Consider the following 21,503-nt stretch of genomic DNA (forward strand, 5'->3'; position numbering starts at 1 on the left):
AAATTCGTTTTGATTGCTTCTTTTTTCCTCTGTGGTATGCCACTTCAATGTACTTAATTTCTTGCTGTCTTCACTTAGGATCAATTAAAAATTTAAATGTAATATTTGCAACTTTATCTTAAAAAATAATTAGCTAAAGAAACATAGGCCTTTCAACCTTCTGTGAACCATAAACACTTCCCTTGTGCTGTTAAATAATCAATACTGAGACCAACAGCCGTGTTGTCAGATTGTAGCATGTTCTGAAATACCCAAGTGCCTTCTGACAACTTGGCTTTGGTAGCAAAACCAGCTTAGCCAGAGTAACACAGTGCTGGAAGAACTACTAGTGTATAAAATAACACAGAGAGAATGGATTTGAAGCAATGAAGTACTGTATATATTAAATTCTATATTATATGTACTTTGATTGTTTTCCAAATGGAAAACCAGGGAGAAAATTCCCACCTCTTGGATCTGTTCAACCCATGGGACATTGCTGGCTATTTTGGTTTTTATTGTGAGGAAAAAGCTGCTAGGACTGCAGGAACCATTTGGAACCTGTTAAAGCAGCCTGCTTCAAATCAACCTATCATTTGCTGCCTCAGAATTTTTCCATCATCAACCGCTGCTGTGTAATTTTTTAAGCTATATTCATCCCACCTAATTTTAGGCACCAAACCAATATACCTAAATTAGTTTCGTTGCTGAAGGTTCCCCATTTAGTCAATGGAGAAAAGCAGAAAGCTCCATTAAGCGTGTAATTTGTTGAAATGCATCTGGGCCAAAGATTTTCAGTCTTAAATGAGAACTGTGGTTGCTTGCTTTGATTACTGACTGTGCTCACACAGTAATTTGAAAAACATTTTAAAACCTTGCTTGAGATTTCTAAAACGTGAATTTAAAAAAGGTACAGAGGGCTTCTCAAATGGTTTTGCTAAGGAAAAATTGGTTATTTCATTGGTACCCAATCTGTGTAGAGGGTTTATTCCTCTTAGTCTCCAGGGTCAGCTGGTCAGGCAGTTCAATGTTCATGCCAGTTTGGAAAATGATTTTTTGCTAAATGTTTCTTAACCATTATCTAGATTTCAGGTGCTCATGTCAGTAGTCAGCTTTCTCAGCAAAGAATAAATATATTCATAGAATCCTAGAATGGTAGGGGTTGGAAGGGACCTTTAGAGATCATCTAGTCCAAAATCCCTGCAGAAGCAGGGTCACCTAGATCAGGTCGCATAGGAGCATGTCCAGGCAGGTCTTGAAGACCTCCAAGGAAGGAGACTGCACAACCCCTCTGGGCAGCCTGTGCCAGGGCTCCCTCACCTCAACAGTGAAATAGTTTTTTCTTATGTTTAAGTGGAACTTTTTGTGTTCCAGCTTCAGCCCATTACCCCTTGTCCTGTCACTAGTTACTATAGAAAAAGGGATGTCCCAACCTCCTGACACCCACCCTTTAGATATTTATAAAAGTTAATAAGATCTCTCCTCAATCTCCTCTTCTCCAGACTAAACAGCCCCAGTTCCCGCAGCCTTTCCTCATATGAAAGATGTTCCAGTCCCCTGATCATCTTGGTGGCCCTGTGCTGGACTCTCTCCAGCACTTCCCTGTCCCTCTTGAGCTGAGGAGCCCAGAACTGGACACATGACTCCAGATGAGGCCTCACCAGGGCTGAGTAAAGAGGGAGCAGAATCTCCCTCAACCTGCTGGCCACACTCTTCTTGATGCATCCCAGGATGCCATTGGCCTTCTTGGCCACGAGGGCACATTGCTGGCTCATGTTCAGTTGACTATCAATCAGGACTCCCAGGTCTCTCTCTGCAGAGCTGCTCTTCAGCAGTTCGAGCCCCAGCCTGTACTGGTTCATGGGGTTGTTCCTTCCCAGATGCAGGACTCAGCACTTGTCCGAGAAACTGTGGGTTTATTCAGACTCGCAAGTGTATGCACAACTTCTTTGTGACATCAGTGTGACTGTGGAATAATACTGCTGACTTGAGTGAAAATGAAATGTTTGTAACTGCTGCATGGAACTGACAGTCTGTTGTTTATATTTGCTCCATACAACATCCAGTTTTTCATTTTTGATGGTTTCTTTTTATAAATGTAGTTTTCAGTAGAAAAAAAATAATGTAACTACAACTTAGTTAATTTTATATAGGCAGCCCTCAAAATACACTGCTGGAATTGTATCTAGTTTGCTGTTGGAAGCAGTAAAGTTAGTAGTTCTTAGAAATACATTGCAGGAGTTTGTCTTGAGCTTTTAACATGCATTTCAATTATTGGGAAAGATCCTGAGAGGGCCATGAATTTCGTGGAAATCTAAATGAAGGCTATTCGTGTGCTAACAGAAGGAGATTATATACTTCAAGCCAAGAATCAGCTTCAATTCTTGAAGACTGGAGCTAGAAAATGGCAACAAAAGTGTTGTTTTGGGAATAATGAGGAAAAGTGAACAGAAGAACAAGGTAGTTACACTGAAACATCCAGTGAGGCTTGAAAATAAGTAATTGTAAGACAAGTGCAAGGGAGGAAGAATGGATCTGCAGTAAATCATTTGCCTGCCTAGAGTACACATTAAAACTACTTCATTTTGAGATTGTGAGGAGCCAATAACTGACATCAATGACACAAATGACTTCCATGGTCAGCAGTCACTTTTTTTTAGATATGTCATTATAACTTAAATGTCAGTGTTTTGTGGTATATTTTTTCTACAGTTTTAGGCATTTACAAAAATTGGTGTTGAAGTCTTAGCCTGTTGTTTACCCTCTATAAAAAAAGTTATTTGCATTGTATTGAGAATTTGGGAGAGAGGAACCTCATCAGGTTCAACAAGGGCAAGTGCAGAGTCCTGCATCTGGGAAGGAACAACCCCATGCACCAGTACAGGCTGGGGATTGACCTACTGGAGAGCAGCTCTCCAGAGAGAGATCTGGGAGTGCTGGTTGATAATAAACTAATCATGAGCCAGCAATGTGTCCTCGTAGCCAAGAAGGCCAATGGCATCCCAGGGAGTAGCAGCAAGAGTGTAGCCAGCAGGTCAAGGGAGGTTCTTCTCCTCCTGTTTTCTGTTCTGGTGAGGCCTCATCTGGAGTCCTGTGTCCTGTTCTGGGCTTCCCAGTTCAAGAGCAATAGGGAACTTCTGGAGAGAGTCCAGCGCAGGGCCACCAAGATGATCAGGGGATTGGAATATATTTCTCATGAGGAAAGGCTGTGGGAACTGGAGCTGTTTAGTCTGGAGAAGAGGAGACTGGGAGGGTGTCTTATCAACAATTATAATTATCCAAAGTGCAGATGTTGGGAGAATGGGGCCAATATTTTTTTTCTGTAGTGCACAGTGACAGGACAAGGGGTAATGGGTACAAGCTGGAACATGGGAAGTTCCACTGGAACATGAGGAGTGAGTTTTGCTGTTGAGGTGAGGGAGCCCTGGCACAGGCTGTCCAGGGAGGGTGTGGAGGCTTCTTCTCTGGAGGTTTTCAAAACCCACCCGGACATGTTCCCATCAATCAGGTTACACTGTTTTAGCAGTGAGGCTGGACTGGATGATCTCTGCGGATCCCTTCCAACCCCCACCATTGTGTGTCTGTGAGAAACCAGCAAGAATCTGCTAGCAATTGGAGTGGGATGTTTATCAGACTATCTCTGTTAGAATATCTATAGCTGCATACACGTCGGCATGGCCCAAGGTGATTGACTTGTTGGATATAGTTGAAGGATATCGCTTACTTAAGAGTATACCCCTTGTTTGTATAAAGACACGTGAAACAAGGCAGAGTAGGGTACCTTAGTATTAAAATGAGATGAGATGTTAATTAACCTGCTTCAGAAATAAAGGATGTTTTGCATGAGACTGTTTGAAGCTACCTTGGCAGTCAGTTCAAGGAGTAGCTTGACTTGGAAGGGATCTCAAAAGATCATTTGATCCCAACTTGTCATGGGAAAGGACATCTTTTTTTTAACTCATTGTCCTGTCACACCTTGAAAACCTCCAGTAATGGGGACTCTTATCACATCTGTGGGGAGGTTGTTCCAGTGATTGATTTTTCTTAGTAGAAAATAGTTCTTTCCTATATCAAGATGAAACCTCTCCTGGTGCATCGTGTCCTCTCCATTTAGCTCCTTGAAAAGAGGAGAGCTTGCATCTTCTTTGTAGCCACTCTTTACTAACTGGAATGCTGTGATAAGGTCCCTCTGAGCCCTCTGTTCTTCACAGCTTGCCTTTGGACTCTCTTCAGTTTGTGTATTTGTCTTGAATTGTGGAGACCAGAAGTGGACACAGCATTCCAGGTATAGTGCTTGGTAGATTGGAATGATCACATTTCTATCTCTGCCAGGAACGTCCTGCAGATGCAGCCCAGGATTTGATTTGCCTTCATTGCTGCAGCGGTGCACTGCTGACTCCTTTTCAGCTTGTTGCCCACCAGGACCCCAGGTTCTTTTCAGCTACTTCCCAGCCACACCAATCCCAGCCTGTATCAGCCTCTTTGGTTGTTTTGTCCCAACTGCAGGACCTTGTACCTTTCTCTCAAACTCCATACTGTTCTTCCTGGATCACTCTTCCAGTCTATCTGAGTCTCTATATAAGAAGCTTTCTCTTCTGGCACGTCTACCTCACCACCCAGTGTCATGTCATTAGTAAACTTGGTGGTGGTGCTCTCAACCCCGTTGTCCAAATCATTTGGGAAGTTGTTGAGCAGTATGAGACCCGGTATCATTCCCTGGGGAACCTTATTTGAGTCACTTATGACTCAAATAAGAAAATTTCTTGTCCATCTCTCAGACCAAGTACAGTTCTTCTGGATGGATAGTTCCTTACAGAAAACACAGTGCTTTTTGATCAGAACTCAGTGCCTCAAAGGGGAAGCAAGAAGGAAAAATAACTTGGTCATTCATCAGGACTGTGAGTTATACTAGGCAAATTCAGTTCTTTTGTCTGATGATCCAGAGCTATGGTGTCAAAGCTATAGTACAAATTACATGCCCACAAGTTGAAGTCAAGAGATCACAACTTCTCTGGGGATCCTGTAGATGATAGTGTGGAGGAAAACAGATATGTTAACTGTGTTTTAACTGATGTGACAGTCTACCTTGTGAGCTGTGTCTCCAGATCTTGTGTCTTGCAGTTAACCTGGCCATGTTATTTTTTAGACTTATATTTGTTTAAGCTACGCAAAACAACAGATGAATTTTGTGTTACTGTTTGCTGCTGTCATTTTTGTTTTGATCAATGCATTACTGTAGATTTTCTTTGCCCTTTCTTTTCTGTAGAGCTTCACAGAAAGACTGCTCATAGTCAGAAAAAGGATGATGGTAGTGCCTTTAAATGTACTGTACTGGAATCATGGGAATGAAGAGTTGTGGGAAGAGAAAGTGTTTTATATCTTGAGTAAATCAGATGACTTCTGATAGATGCTATTCCTGTCTAATGATTTTTAACTGCAAACTGTCTGTGTATGTGTTAGACACTGTGGGTCTGTGTTGTACAGCTCTGTCACTCAAGCTGTGTGAGGGCATTCATATGTGTATTAATAGAGTCCTAAACAGGCTGCTATGTACAAGTCTTCTTGCTTTGCTGCTAAATCCCTTGCCCCAACAACCATCTGAGCAGCACCAGCAGAAACAAAGTCAGTCTTGATGAAGTTTGTCAGCATCTGCTTCTGATTTCAGTCAGTGAGATGTATGTGCCTGAACCAGATGTCTCTAGTTATTTACCATGGGGATTTTTCTTGATTTGTTTCATGCCCATCTTGTTTTTCACCCAGTAAGACAAAAAAAAACAACTAACTGATGCAGATTTTATTTTCTCAAGGAATAACCCAGGCAGCTTGTCTGAACCATTGCTTAACAAGCTCTTGCTACAGTGGGAAGGTGAAAATTCAGTTGTTCGAGTTTTTGGTCTTTCCCTGATAAAATGATAAACTTGACCATCTTAGAGGTGTTAAAATGTACTATGTGGTTGAAGTAAATTAAGAATAAAATATGTTGCTGTCTGACTTAAGTGAAATAGGGCAATATTTTTAGCTGACTGGCATCAGTGGCAGGGGCAGTAAGTCTGTTCTAGCAGAACTGGTAGACACAGCCTCCAAATGGCAAATTTTGGTGCATTCTAGTGGCATATCAAGCATATCATCTGGCTGGAGACTGAGACAAAGTGATCATAATGTGTTTGTATTCTTATTTCTGTATAGCTCAGTTGTAATTTTCTTTTTTTAATAATTTGGTCACATTTATGATCATGTTCATTTTAATGGTGTGTAAAAATCTGTTGTTGAATGTCACATGGTGTTCCCTGTGGTACTAATAGAACAAAAATTAGTAACTTTCAGAAAATAGATTTTATTTGCAGATTGGTTCCCCATCGCCTTCTCCCCCAACCAAATTGAAAACCTTAGAATAGCATGTTTGGGAGTTCTGGGATTATGTGTAATTAACTAAAATCACTATAGTAACTGCAGATTTTGTGGAGTGTTTGGCAAAGGCAAAAACCAAGATATGTTCTAAAAGCACAATTATATAGGAGAAAAGAAAGAGAAGATTTGTTCATACTTACAGTGGCATTGAATGTGGAAAAAATGAGAGAAAGCTTTCTTTTCTGATAAAACATTTAAGGCTCCACCTAATACTTTAATTAGCTTTTCTCAGCTTTGACTCCCACAACTGGATACCCAGTTCCCATGGGATTTGCCTAGACTCCAGGATGCTTTAATGCTTCAGATGGTTGCTCTGTATTATTTTTTTGAGGGAACTGATGGAGGCAATATGAAAACATTGTGTGAATAGGCTTCCCCTCAGGGTTCTTCATGATGGAAAACATTATTCGGTGCTGCTTCTTTATCACTTTCTACCACACAAGAGTTGCAACTCGGAGCATCTGCTGCTAAATTAATTCACTTTTCACTATGCCATACAGAACAGTTGTTTGTATATTCCAGAGGACATTTGTGAATAGGTAAATGAAACAACTCTTTGTCCTTGGAAGTATCCGTATCCAGCTAGCAGGTATCCTGGTTCTGTCTGTCCTGTGTTGAGTTCTGGGTAAGGCATGTAAGCTAGAAGTGCATTTCTAACCCTGTTTCAGATAGCAGAGGTAATATTACATACCTTTTCTTCATAACTGCTATAATAATTCTGGCTTTCCCTTTCAGTTTTTCTAGTTCAGGATTATTTTAGAAGTTTAAGTATTCCTGTGTTCTCATCTCATTATTTGTCCTTCTGCAGAGTGAGTGAATGTTTCAATGCATGTTTGATTACAAGGAAGTGTTAGAAAAAATTGTTATGTTGAAATTGAGAAAGTCTTAGTAGAACCTAAGCAATATTCTGAGTTCTGGTGACACTAAATTGAGGGGAGTGGCTGACACACCAGAAGGCTGTGCTGCCGTTCAGCACCACCCAGGCAGGCTGGAGAGTTGGGCAGGGAGAAATCTAATGAAATTCAACAAGGGCAAGTGTAGAGTCTTGCATCTGAGAAAGAATCACCCCATGTACCGGTACACATTGGGGAATGAACTATTAGACAGTAGTGTAGGGGAAAGGCACCTGGGGGTCTTGGTGGGCAGCAGGATGAGCATGAGCCAGCAATGTGCCCTCGTGGCCTAGAAGGCCAGTGGTATCTTGCGATGTATTAGAAGGGCTGTGGGCAGTAGGTCAAGAGAGATTCCTCCCTCTCTACTCTGCTCTTGTGAGACCACATCTGGAATATTGTGTCCATTTGTGGGACCCTCAGTTCAAGAAGGACAGGAAACTGCTGAAGAGAGTTCAGCACAAGGCCACAAAGATGATGGTGTGAAGCATCTCCCTTTTGATGAAAGGCTGAGGGAACTGGGGCTCTTTAGCTTGGAGTAGACTGAGGGATGACCTTGTTAATGTTTACAAAAACATAAAGAATGGGTGTCAGGAAGATGGAGCCAGGCTGTTCTCAGTGATGTCAAATGATAGGGCAAGGGGTAATGGGTACAAGCTGGAACATAAGAGGTTCCAAAGGAACACAAGGAAGAATTTCTTCACTGTGAGGGTGAGGGAGCACTGGAACAGGCTGCCCAGATGAGTGGTTAAGTTTCCTTCTCTGGAGACATTGAAAACCCACCTAGGTGAGTTCCTATGTGACCTGCTGTAGGTGACCCTGCTCTGGCTGGGGGAGTTGGACTATAGATGATCTTTTGAGGTCCCTTCCAACCCTTAAGATTCTGTCATTATTTTAATTCCCATTAGACATACAGTATCTTTGCATTCTTCTGAAAACCTAGGCCAGAGTGGTAATGAGTTTGAGTAAGCCAGTTGTCCAGGTAGCATTTCTATTTAGCAAGTTTCTGCCTGAACAACTTTGTTTTTTGGCAAGTCCAACATGGTTACTACAAGAATGGTGAGCTGAGGAAGGTTTCAAGGAAATGGTCCTCCAATAAGTGGGCAGCTGCACAAGCTGCCTGGGTATGGAAGTTGTTGCTGATAATTCAGTTGTCTTCAATGTTCAAGATTTTTTTTCGGATTGAAGGTATCACTTAGGACACATGGCTAATCCTATTAGCCCAATTCCTTTTTTCAGTCACCCAACTTCAGAGTACTCACCTCTACTTGGGACAAAAGAAGCTAAGGAGGAGCTTCTGCAAATCTTGCAGTGGATGAAAAATAATTCTCACTACTGAGGGATTCAAAAGGCTGACAGTAGATGGGGCTTCTAGTACATGTCCTACCATGTATGGAGCTGGGCATTTGCTAATACATGTGATACAATTCCTCTGGTGGTACACAGCTAGATTGTTCCTGATAGAGGGTTTTGCAGACAGTCATGATTTGTTTCTCAAGACAAAGTTCTAAAACATTAGGGTTGGTTGGTTGTTGGTTTGGCTTTTTATTTTTACTACTTAATGCTTTTCCTTTGAAATGGAGAGAATACCTAAGGGGTTGCATTTTGAAACTCTCTTGACTTACTAAAATACTCAGGTTAAAAAGTCAAGAAATAAAGTTCTGAATTAAAACTGCTTTTAGTCTGCTTTACATGTGGCTTGCTTAAAATATAGTCCTTAGCAAAATAAATATATGCTATTACCCAAATAGTAGGATGTGTTCTGGATTTGGTTTAAATGACTCTAAAATTGTGTGTAGTCACCCCTTCACTTAAAGTAATTGTAAGAAGCCATTAATCTCATAGCTTTCTCCATTTTAAAACTAGTATGTGTTAGAAACCAAAGAGCTTTAACCTGCTGTTTATTGTGGGTTTTGTGAGAGTATCCAAAAAGAAACACTAGAAGTACTGTAAAAATCAGGATGGGAAGCAGTAATTTTTTTTCTTACTGAAATGGAGTCCTACTTCCCTTACCCAAACCCCTATCATTTTCCTCTTGTCATTCCTCATGTAGGCAGCCTTTGTCTTTTCCCCAACTACTGTGCCTGATCCTTTACAAGACCTTTGGAGTAGATACTTGTTCTTTTTTGAAAATTGGAACTTGGGGTTGACTACAGCTTTATGATGTATAAAAGTAAGAGTAATAAAAGTAATAGCTTGGGAAAGACAGGTTGACAGGCTAGTGGTAGGATTTCCAGTTACAGCCTACACAAATGTCAGTGGGATGAATGTACCAGTTACTGAAGTGCTTTTAGAAATTGTGTGTGCAGGCAATAACATAGATTTGCCTGCAAAAGTTTTGTGCTCATGTGGTTTTTTTTTAAATTTAAAGTATGAAAAAAATCAAATTAAAATATAAAAATATGTAAAATTATTGAAATAAAGGTGATGTTTTTAATATTGTGCATAGAGCAAAGGTGTCCACTGTGTAAAATTCTTTATGAACAAAAATGAAAGCCAGAGAGCTAGAGTATTCAAAACATACTTACTTATATAGTAGGGAAATTCATGTACATGATATACCTACACATGGATGTACCTTTATCTTAGTTATTCAAAATGTGTGACATCTCAAGTAGTGGACATGAGATATTTAAGGCCAATTAGTGCAAAATAATTGATTTTATTTAAGTCCAAGGAACTGTACAGTTTTAGAATTTGTGGGCAGTCTCTCATCAATTTTTTGCAATGAACCATAATTGACAACTAAGAATTGGACCACTGTCCCTTTGGTATATCTCTGATCATGATTTATAGTTGAGTGTCCTTCTATGTAAATGGGAAACTGTGAAATCATAGAAAACCTTTTTCGAAGTAGGAGGGGTCTTACCTGCTACTGGTATAGCACACATGAGATTTTCCTAAAGAGCAGCAAATGCATTCCTCTGGTTTTTGCAAAGTAACTAAACTTCTGCATCAGAATAATACCATTTAATATGTGGATCTTGAGTTCACTGTAAAGTGGATTCACAAGCTTTGAATTCACACTACAGGAGGATTGTGGTACCTGTTTTGTTGCAAACAGTTGTGTCCCACTTCTTATGCTTGTGTAGTTTGCTGGAGATACAAAGAGCAAGCGAATAGTAATCACCAATGTCACAGGTATTTGTGTAACGTGAATGGTGGGAAGATAGTTACTGAACTCTAGTAAACTTTTCTAGTAAACATTGCTTAAGGGCACCACTAACAATTTTCTGAAGCCTGTACTTGAAAATTAGATATAATCTAAGACCCTGCCTGAAGTGAGAGACTTAGAGGATGAACTTACTTTCCTTTTACATTTAGTGCAATAGTTGCATTATATATAGTGGAATAGATGCAAAGGATAAAACCCAACGTAAGTAGTGATCACCTGTTGCTTTCATCAAAGATTTCTAAAAACAAACCACTTTAAAAGCTTTTGTGATACATTGGAAAACATAGTAATTCAGTTGATTTCTTTGTAGCCTCTATATTCCATCGGTGAGCTTTCAGTTCTTTTCATCTGCCACTGCTGTGTATTTAATGCATTCTCAAGGTACTCTGAGGGTTTGTTGAGAGTAATAAAGAATTCTTTGAGAGAATCTTATACACTCTGTGTTCAGTTCAGAACAGAATTCAGGTTTAATACTTCTAGACAAATTTGGAAGGAGATGAGTGGTTACAGATTTCTACTGCTATTGACTACTTTTTGGGCATGCTGTGTGAATGGAAATGCCCAACAAATACAGCACAAGGCCACTGGTATCACAGACTATTACCTGAAAGTGACTGACCACTCCTGAAAGTGTCAGTCATAATCTTCTTATTTCACAGTCCTATTTTCCATTATGTACGGATACTACTGCTTAGCCTGGCTCAGTAAGTTCCAAAGGATCTTGAAAGCTATGAAGCAGCTTGGTTCTACAGGTGAAAGTTGGTTTTGTATGCAAGTCCACTGTTGAGTTTTGTTTGCTGTGTGTATTTGGCTAAATTTCACAGGCAGCTGTTTTCGAGATACATCTTTGAAGCGTTTGAATGAGTGTTGCTGCTCTTCTAATGTGATAAAGGAGAGGTAATTTAAACATTTGCTGGGTAAACACTAGCCAAGTTAGGTAAAAAGCCAATTAATTCTGTCTGCCAAAGGTTATCTGTTCCTTTCCAAAGCATAGGCAGGCTTACTGTTGGGAGTCAACGTTTTACATAATGTCTTATTTCTTGATATTTGCCTTTAGACATGTTAACTTTGCAAAGTTTTTACAACATGAAAAATAAATACATGATAAGCAGTGTTTATGATAAATGGAATTCCCTGTTTATTTCAGAATTATCTCTTCTTAACCTAATTCCTTAGATAGTGCAGGGATCCTTTCAACCAAGAAGCTGAGAAAAATGAGCAGTTGTCTCTCGTTTCCTAGTATGGCTGTTTATATTGTGCAGTGATAATTGATTCTGCAGATAACAGCAGCGAAACATTGCAAATCTGAGTGTAGTCTGACTTTAATGAAATGCTTCCTACACACCTGCTATCAGCTGAGAATTTTGAGCCAAATTATGGATGTAAGATAAGCCAAGTAGGAATGGTATATATAGAACTGACTGTATGTTATAGAACTAAAAAAATACCTTGTTTGAAAGAATAGTTTGGAGGAAGTTAAACTGAGCTCCGTTGATCAAAATTCAGGTTCACTTTCTGTAATATAAGTTTTGAAAATCAAGAGACTCTAATATTTGTAGAGATGCAATTGCTGCTATTTGGGAAACACTGTTACAAGAAAAGCTTTCTCTTTTGCTGTTTATGCAAAACAATTGCTGTGTTTCTGTTCTTAAAGTTTTTCTGCTTGCCCCTACAATATTGATTTTCTGGCAATGTTCTTTAACAGTAAGGTGTGTTTTAAAGAATAGAACAGATAGGCATTAGTCATTCTTCAAAACTCTTCTTTTTTCTAAACTTCACTTGATCCTATTTGTAGATGTAGAGTATCTTGTTTCTAACTCTGTAGTGATTCTTTGATCCAGTTTTAAATTATCCTGAAATGCTCACCTTTCTCTTTCCCATGGTACAAGCAATCCTGAATACACAACATCCTATTTTCTGAAATTCTTGTATGTGAATATTGTACTTGACAGGTGGCTATGCATATTGGAGTATGCATACATGCTGACCTTGTGGAGTCTCCTTCCTTGGAGGTCTTCAAGGCCCGCCTGTGGACATGCTCCTGTGCAACCTGATCTAGGTGAACCTCCTTCTGCAGGGGAGTTGGACTAGATGATCTCTGGAGGTCCCTTCCAACCCCTACCATTGTATGAGTCTATGATTCCATCCTGCGGTGCCAAGCTGATTCATATGTGCTCTGTGCTAGGGATTTTTAGGACAAAAACGTTCCAGCCAATCTCATGGTGTGACATGACCAGTCTTAAGGATACAGCACAAAACCTAACACAGAATAGCCTGGTACAGAAGTAGGTCAAACCACATTCCTTGGAGAAATTAAGAAGTAGAAAAAATTGCATTCTTTCCAGATGGAGGAGACTTGGAAATGCAAACACCATGATTGAAATGGGTCAGAGCCTGGTCAGAGGGAAATGAGCCTCTCTTCCTTTTTGCAAAATGGGGAAGGACTAAATAGTTTATATTCTTGAAAAGCACTCTTGATACCTTACTTAGAAATATTTCTTCAGCTGTGCTTTGGAGGGAAGAGTCATCCTTGAATTGGCACCCCTGCTTTCCTCTACAATAAGGTCTTTGCTTGTTGGGAGTTTCAAAAAGACAGCTGTGTTGAGATTATTATAATCACATACAAGACTGCATTTGTGTCTTGTCATGAGATCCATGCTTGCCTTGGAGAGCAACATGTAGTGTAGATGTGTAAAAGCAAGAAAAAAAAATAGACCTCTTTTGGCCCTGTTACAAGGCAGATGAACTCCTTTATCTGTATAGGTGAGCACTGGTGTGAGTAAGCAGTCATCTACTGCCATGCCATTGCCAATCAGGGATTGCTTCCTGACTCTCACTTCCTTTTGATTTACTCTTTCATAAGCCATGCTCTTACATGGCCTTTTCATTGTCTTGAACACACACCTTTCCACACTAACAGGCTTGGCATTATATTATAGCCCCTATGGAAAAGCAAAGGAAAAGCTGAGAGTGACTTCTCACTTGGTTCTCAGTATATGTAATAAACCTAGTCAGTTGTGGTTCTGTGGAAACTGTAAACACAGAACTGACATATTTTTACAATTATTTGCTTTTGTGAATGGCAATGGATAATATAAAATCATAGAATCGTGAGTCTTTTGCAAACCTGCCCTTTACTGTGTCTTTTAAGGAATGGGAAGCCAGTGAAGCTGCTCATGCTATACCTTTTCCATCATTTCTGTCAATAACTACTCTCCAGTATTTATTTATTTCCATTTCTAACTAGAGCTTTTAAGACAGTATGGCCTAATAAATTTGCTTTTACATTTTAAAGGATTACTTGTATAGGCTACAGGTAGAATTTCAAAACTATACACCATAAAATCTTGTTATAAATAGTTATCAGTGTTACTTCTATGTCTTATCCTGCTCATATCTACTGCCACAGGGATGGGATCTGCAAGGTGGTCAATGTTTCAGCACCTGATTAAAGCACTTTGACCTCCTTCATTACACTTGCTATTTAGGCAGTCAATAACTTCTTTTAACATAGGAGTTGTCTGTGCAATAGAGTGTGCAGGAGTTTTGGACAGTTGAAATACAAGTAAAATATTCTAGCTTTCCTAGTCATTGACAAGACTAATTTCTTTCCAATATGTTACTAAAATGGTGTAGTGTTCTCTGTCTCTGAATGTAGTAGAGTAAGAAGGCACATCTTCAGTCAACACAGTGAATCCTTAGGGCTTCAATGCAATTGCATCCTGTGCTCTACTCCCATTGAAGGGTTTTTCCGTTGGCAAAGTGCTGCATTTTCTCCAAGTACTTCTGTCTTTAAAAATATATCTTTGTTTACAAATAATTTAGGTAAATCCTGATACTTGAAGAAGCTGGGTTCCCACCAAGCTTCACTGCAGTCTCAAGTTGTTTCAAGCTTCCACTCCAGGGATGGGGAGGGTGGGGAATAGCTGGCAACTATGCCTCTGTTTTTTAAAAGAAAATTGAAATCTATAGTAGGCATTTGGTGACACATTTTCATCTCTTTGGAGTTGATGAGTTATTCTCTTACAGTAGTTTGACATTTCATAACTTGTACAGTTACGTATATAAGGGGACTAATCTACTTTTTTACTGTGTAAATTATCTTTTATCATTCTTCTTCCCAGTTTTTTTTATGGAAGGTTATCTATAGATTCTATTCTCACTATTTTCAGAAATTCTTTTTCTTTTCTCGAATTAATTCCAACATGAATAAATTTCTAAGTTGGCTTCAGAACTGACCTTCTCATTTTTAGGTTGATATTCCCCTTTCGGGTTTTTTTGGTGGAATTATGGTCCTAGGACTGAACTTTTGGAAGAAATTAATGTGAAAAATGGCAAGGCATTTGGTAATAGCCAAGGAAAATGCAGTAAAATACAGATAAATGATTTCCTGCTTAAAAGTTTCTTGCAGCTATGCCACAGAGTGAGAATCAAATGTGACAGTGATTGGTTGCACGTTGATTAACTTCAAGAAGAATTTACAGCAATTAGTTCCAGTTTGCAATAGAGTCTTGCCTGAGTCATAAATCCTTTAGGATTTGCTGAACATCCTGAACAAGTGAGTGAAGATTTACATTACTTTACTTTTTTTTTTCTCTGACAGCAGTTTAATGACAAGCTCTTGTTCATCTGATGACATCGACCAGGAAGAAATCCAGCTCGCTTTGCAGGCTGCTAAAATTGCCACAAGAGAAAAGATCAGGTCTAGATTTCATGGCAGTAATGATCTTATTCACCGCCTTTTTGTCTGTATCTCAGGTATGACAGTGGCCTTTCCTTCTGAATGTAAAGAACTATTCATCTGGGGTTTTTTCCTCTTTGGTTTGTGTACAGTTGTGGTAGAACAGACTAGAGATGAAGCTGCAGGAAGCCTGTGTTATGGGACATAAGTTGACAGAGTGGTGTAGAAAGACCTGCTACCTGGTGGGAACTTACAGAGTAGAGATGCAGACATCTTACATCTGTGGTGATGAAGAGTTTAGTCATGCAACAGGTTTGACTTTCAAGTGCTCCCTTTTTCTTGATGTCCTATGCTTTCAAGAGAAGAAATTTGATACAGTATTTGTCTTTCTATGCAAAATGAATCTCTCAGTGCTTCCCAGCAAAGGACAAGGAACATATGTATCAAATTGCAGGTGTGTAATTGGCCATTATGGAAATTGGCAGGATGGAAATTGGCCGTTATGGAAAACTGGTTTAATTAAATGCTTAATTCTTATTGCAAACACGAGCAAGCGATCACCTCAAAAATAAATATGAGGCCATTATGGGTAGAAACAGGCAAATTTAAATACAACAGGCAAATTTAAACACTTTTTTTTAAGGGTGGTGTAATAGTCTAGTAGTGGTCACCTGTTGTCTCAAACTCCTAGGTGTTGCTGACCAGCTACAGACAAATTATGCCAGTGATCTGAGAAGTATCTTAAAGACCTTGTTTGAAGTTATGGCAACCAAACCCGAAACAGAAGACAAGGAAAAGCAAAAGAAAGGTAAAGAGATCTAAACATTTCTTTTTTCTGTAGTGGATTTCTGCTGGTAGCCCCACAGAGAGCTAATAATTATTTGACAAGAATTCTCATACCATTTTGTTAAGTTCTTGATAGGACTCATTGTACAGTTTTAAAAAAAGTAGTGGAAACAGACTGTAAACAGATTGAAGTCACTGGAAGTGTAGCTATACAAGAGTATTTCTAGAGGCAAGTGTTGAAAGAGTTTAAGTCATAGAATCGTAGAATGGGTTGGAAGGGGCCTTTAGAGATTATCTAGTCCAACCCCCCTGCAGAAGTAGAGTCACCTAGATAAGGTCGCATAGGAGCACGTCCAGGCGGGTCTTGAAGACCTCCAAGGAAGGAGACTCCACAACCTCTCTGGGCAGCCTGTGCCAGGGCTCCCTCACCTCAACAGTGAAATAGCTTTTTCTTATGTTTAAGTGGAACTTTTTGTGTTCCAGCTTCGTCCCATTACCCCTTGTCCTGTTGCTATCTACTATAGAAAAAAGGGATGTCCCAACCTCCTGACACCCACCCTTTAGATATTTAAAATCGTTAATAAGATCTCCTCTCAATCTCCTCCAGACTAAACAGCCCCAGTTCCCGCAGCCTTTCCTTGTATGAAAGATGTTCCATATCTGCTCCTTTCCATATTCCTACTTAGAACAGTGTTTGTAGCCTATATAGTCATAACATCATGTATGCAGAGTTTGGACTTAGTAGATCTGGTTTTCCCCTCTCCTAGTATTGTTTCACACTGGACTCATTTGAATTTAGCAGGATGTGTATCAACAATTCAGTAGTTTAAATAGCTATGAGAAAGAGCAGAGTATAAGATGAGGATTCTCAGTAAGAGGCTGAAATCTGACCTGTCTTGAAGAAATTGCAGAATTCTGAATTTGGCTTCAAAATAGAAAAATATTAACTTTTGAATTCCACATAATGGAACCAGAACCTGAGCCAATGCAAGACATTCTTTCTTTTCTTGTCAGTTTTTTGATTGGCTCTTCAAAGAGACAAGTCTGCTACCTTCCCTAAAACTAACTATGTCATCCTAGCAAGATTACAATTACTTTTGTCCTCTGTTATAACTATCAGCACCTGAAGGTGATCAGAATGCCTTTATTTTCCCTCCCCACCCTTTTCCTCATGATTGAAAACTTTTGGTTTCCCTTTCTCCCAGTTTCATTTAAAAGCATTGAGGATTTTATATGAAACGCTAAGTTATTAGTTGATTGTACAATACAACACAGCTCTGCAGTGGGATAATGCACAATGTGCATTACAGTCCTCTATTACTTATGACTGAAACTTCCACAGCAGTTTTATGGTGGCAGGATGTCATGATGTCAAAAGGGATCCTTTTTATCACTGGCGAAGGGAAATGAATGAGGTTAGACAGAATTGCTGAACAGAGGATCAAAGAGTTCCTGAACATTAAAATAAGAGTAATAAAGCAACTAGGGCTACAAAGAATTATCACTAAGAAATATATGTTGGTCAACAATACTTGGTTGGAATAACTTCCATTGAATGAACTATTACTTTAAAAAACAAGTGTCAAGAGAAATAAGCATAAAGAAACGAGCAAATAGAAGTCATGGACTTTAGGGATGAAGTTTCTCTTTGAGATAGGTGAGTCAATGTGTATGATTCACTGAGGGAATCTCTGGTTGTTCTCGTAGCTTACTTGTTTGTGAAGGAACCAAGTTAACAACTCGGAAATAAAGTATAGGATGCAGCTAAACTGCTAGAAGTAAGAGGACTGTATGTCCTGCAATAACAGCATCTTTCATTGCTGTTGTCATTCCAAAGAAGAGTAGAGGAGACTTTTAAATCACTGTTTGTATCAGGATAAAGAAAAGGCAAGGAGTCCTAGAAGGTACCTATAAATGCTACGGTAATCTAATCTCAGAAGTCACATTATTTTAAGTGCAAAGTGGAAAAATATGAATTTGAGTACCTTTTGATTTGTTTTACAGTTAATCAGGGTTTAAGGAATGCAGCGTTGGAAGACTGTGCGTTATGTCAAGAAAGTATATCATCCTCAGAACTTGCAGCAAAAGCCAGAGATGGAGACTTTGAAGGTACCTTTTTTTTTTCCTAAGAGAGACAACACTGGTATATTACAAAACAAAAGAACCAAATGATTAAAATAAGGTTTTGAAGTTTAGCTCTGGAAAGTGACTATAAAGTGTTGTCATTGTATGGTTTAGAGGCAAAGTCAGAAGATAAACTGAGTATATTTATTTCAGATTTTTTCCTAACTGCTTCATGTAACTCTGATCTACAAGTTGTCTTATCCAGTATGAATTCCTTTGTATCAGTGGAGAGAGGCTTTAATATAGCACATATTACAGCTGACAAGTTTGAGGGGTAAGATGCAAAGCCCTAAGAGAGGTCTTCTCAGCCAAATCTGAAACAGTCTTCTGTATCTTCTACTGTATGTGGAGATGCTTTTGGTTTTTTTTCAGAATATTATGGTTATTATTTTCATACTCTTCACCATATTACTTCAAAGAGAAAGTTATGTTTAGATGAGTCTGCTGAGGTTGCTCGAATCTCACTGAATCAGTGGTAGGAGTAGAGAAATGTGCATGTGTAAATCTTAATGTCTTGGTTGGGATTCAAGCATTATGAGAGCTCAAATGTGTTTGTTTCTTTTATTTTCACCTGAGCTGCTGCAGGAGTGCTCAAGAGCCAGTTATGGACTCTAGTCCTCCTCTGGTAAATATGGTATAAAAAATGGATTAAAAGATGTCAGAGCACTTGCAGTCAAAGAATAAGAAAAGAGCAAGTAGCTGTATGAGATGGTGCAAACAATAAAGCAATTAGCTTTGATCTTCAAGGCTAAGTGGTAGTTTTGGCACACCAGACACCTAGTTATCAGAGAAGTGATATCTCTGTGGTCAAGTGAGAAGTACAAGACAACTGTCGACTCTGAATCAGTATCTGAGCTTCCCAGAAATTCAAGCATGCAGTAATTTCCCTGGGCTTAAAAACTTTGATCTATTGTTGTCTGTTTGTCTATATACACTAGTGTTCTTCATGTGAGAGGTTTTGAATGCAAGATGACTTAGAACTGAGAAACAAGCAGTGTATGTCTCTGCTTAGGTCCAGAGTAGGGTGACCAACACAACAGAAATGCTGGTTCATGTCATTTGTAATAAATATGAAAAATCACAGGGAGGGGGCAAAATGTCTTAAAGATGAGGTTTAGAGTAATGCTACATATTTATAAGTGATTTTGTGTACCCAGGGTTTGCTTGCTGACCCTTCTTGTGAACCTGCAGGCTCAAGGATCTCATTTAATTTCTTTATTTGAAACAGCAGGGCTAATTCATGTATAATGCAGTGTAGAAATATTATCTCTTCTGGAGGAAGATGATTTGGTGGCAGAGAACGAGCTATTCACGAGTCATTTTAATGGATTTTTCTCCTGTGCCATAATTCACAACATCATAGAAGGTGCAATAAACAACAAATCTTTAAGCTAAATCCTTACTGTGTATAGGCTGTATTGGAAAAAATGCAAGACATTATATTCAGTTCATGTTCTTTTGTTTTGAATCAATGCCTGATGCTGTCAGTGAATTTGACTTATAGAACCTGAAAGCAAGTTACTCTGAACTGCAGGATGCTGAATAACCTTCTCACAGTGGGTGTACATTTTGTCATGCTAAAGTCACTTTGCTTCCCTGACGTGTTCTGCAGCTTTTCATACCTTCTATGGGCATAGGGAAGGTTTTATGTTTGGAGAAGTGCGACCTATGGCTTGGACTGTTATTTACTGAAATAGAGAACCTCAGCCTGGTTGCTTAGGCAATGTTATGGCCACATAGGAGTGTGGTAAAGCAGAATATTTGGAGTTACGAGGGCCCTGCAGCACTCAGGCGATGTCCATCCGTGACATCCCTGTCCTAAGTGAATGCTAAAACTCAACCTATATTGTTAACAGCATATGCAGGAAACTACAGCAAAACCAGCCTCTGCCTACACCTTTGTTGTGAAATATCAGGTGTGTCACCTATGCTTGCATGATGGAAAGCAGAGCTTTGTGGGATAACCAAGTGCCTTTTGAATATGTAGGCTTGGCTACCTTGGCACAATGTTTTCCTATGCTAATACATCCTCCAAGCAGAGGTAGTTAGCCAGTGCTCCTTGGGTGCTCTGCTTCTGATACTCATGCTTGCTCACTGGGAAGGCTTGGGCATGTCTGAATCTGTGTCCTTGCAGACTTTCTCTGAGAGCCTTACTCGGCTTGCGTGTAAGTGTTGTAAATAACCAACTTGCACAAATCACTTCAGCTCCTCTGACTACATCAACTGTCTGGTATAATCTGCTGTTACTCAGCCTTTAAATATGCTCATGGGCAAGAATGTTCTGTAGCACAAAGACACAGAGGGTGCCTGAGGAGCATGGAGATGAGTTACATCTTCCAAACCAGAACAAACCACAAAAGGTCTACACAAAGAAATATCTGAAGTGGGTCAAATTGTTGAATTTCTGGAAACTATTGAAACATCCTTTCTGTGCCCTCACCTCCAACACATCCCAGGCCTCTGTCCCTTCAGGTCAGAAGTTGCCACTGCTGGCAACGCTGTACAGACTTCTTTCTACTGAAGTATGTGGTGATGGCTATGGGATACGTGAGTTTGCTGTCCCTAAGGCATCCAGCATGAGGCGTAAACTTAAAGCAGCATTTTAACCTCAGCACGCATGTGCCTTTTCCCCTTTACAGCACCTCCCCATCTGCTTTGCTTTTGCTGGCCACTGTGGGAAGAGGAGCCCCTGATTTTGGGTGATATTTGGGTCCAGGTGGAAAACATTTGGTCGTTAAGGCAACCTTTGCTACTTTACATGAGCATCGTGGTCTATTTCTTGCAGCAAGCCTGATGGATTTGTCATCCAGGCCAAACCAGGGCCACAGGCCCCCAACAGGAGTACACTGCAGTTACCCTGTAAATGGGCTCAACACAAAGTCTGGGAGCATTGCACCAATCTGTTGACAGCTTTGCACCAAAATTAATTCTGTCTTGTTTTGCATATCTTTTCTACACTTCAGGTCACTCTTACTGATTTCAACTGAAAGTGAAAACAATTTAAAAGTAAATGAGCACATCAGTAGTTCCTCCCTTCTGCCCTCATGGCAGAATGTGAGCATACATCAAATTGAGAGAGTATGGCAAGCTACCTGCCAGGAAAGCTTTCTCCAATTATCAAATAAATCCCTCTTACCGAAAGTGCAGAATGTTTAAGATTGCATCCAATCAATGGTAATAACAAAAAAAAAGGAAAGCAAGCCCAGCAACCTGAGCAAATAAATGGTTTTAAGATTCTGCTGAAGGTTCCAGCCTCTACTCACATTATGAAGATGAATCACCTGTTTTTGTCAGATTTCTCATTCTTACTGGATATGAAACCCACCAGCTGGTCTGGGTTGTAAAACAAATATGAATGTTTATAATGAGCCAGCTGACATTGGCAAGGGTATAAGAGTTAAATCCTGCGACCTTCTGAAGGTGGAAATACAGTAAACTCTAGATTAATTGGCATTCCAAA

The 21,503-nt window shown here is 39.6% G+C and overlaps 1 protein-coding gene across 5 annotated transcripts in view; it reads left to right on the forward strand.

The window, feature by feature from the left end:
• The window catches only part of ZFYVE28 (zinc finger FYVE-type containing 28), a 155,161-nt gene that overhangs the window by 122,547 nt on the left and 11,111 nt on the right, over positions 1–21,503 (forward strand). For 3 of the 5 annotated variants that reach the window (XM_061993942.1, XM_061993944.1, XM_061993946.1), the window contains 3 exons: positions 15,056–15,210; positions 15,825–15,941; positions 17,924–18,028. In XM_061993942.1, coding sequence (XP_061849926.1) covers positions 15,056–15,210; positions 15,825–15,941; positions 17,924–18,028 — 377 coding nt within the window. The remainder of the gene's footprint in view (positions 1–15,055; positions 15,211–15,824; positions 15,942–17,923; positions 18,029–21,503) is intronic. The other 2 variants (XM_061993943.1, XM_061993945.1) reach the window with 1 other exon arrangement.

This window comes from Colius striatus, chromosome 3 (genome assembly GCF_028858725.1).
Source record: "Colius striatus isolate bColStr4 chromosome 3, bColStr4.1.hap1, whole genome shotgun sequence".
Lineage (NCBI taxonomy): Eukaryota > Metazoa > Chordata > Aves > Coliiformes > Coliidae > Colius > Colius striatus.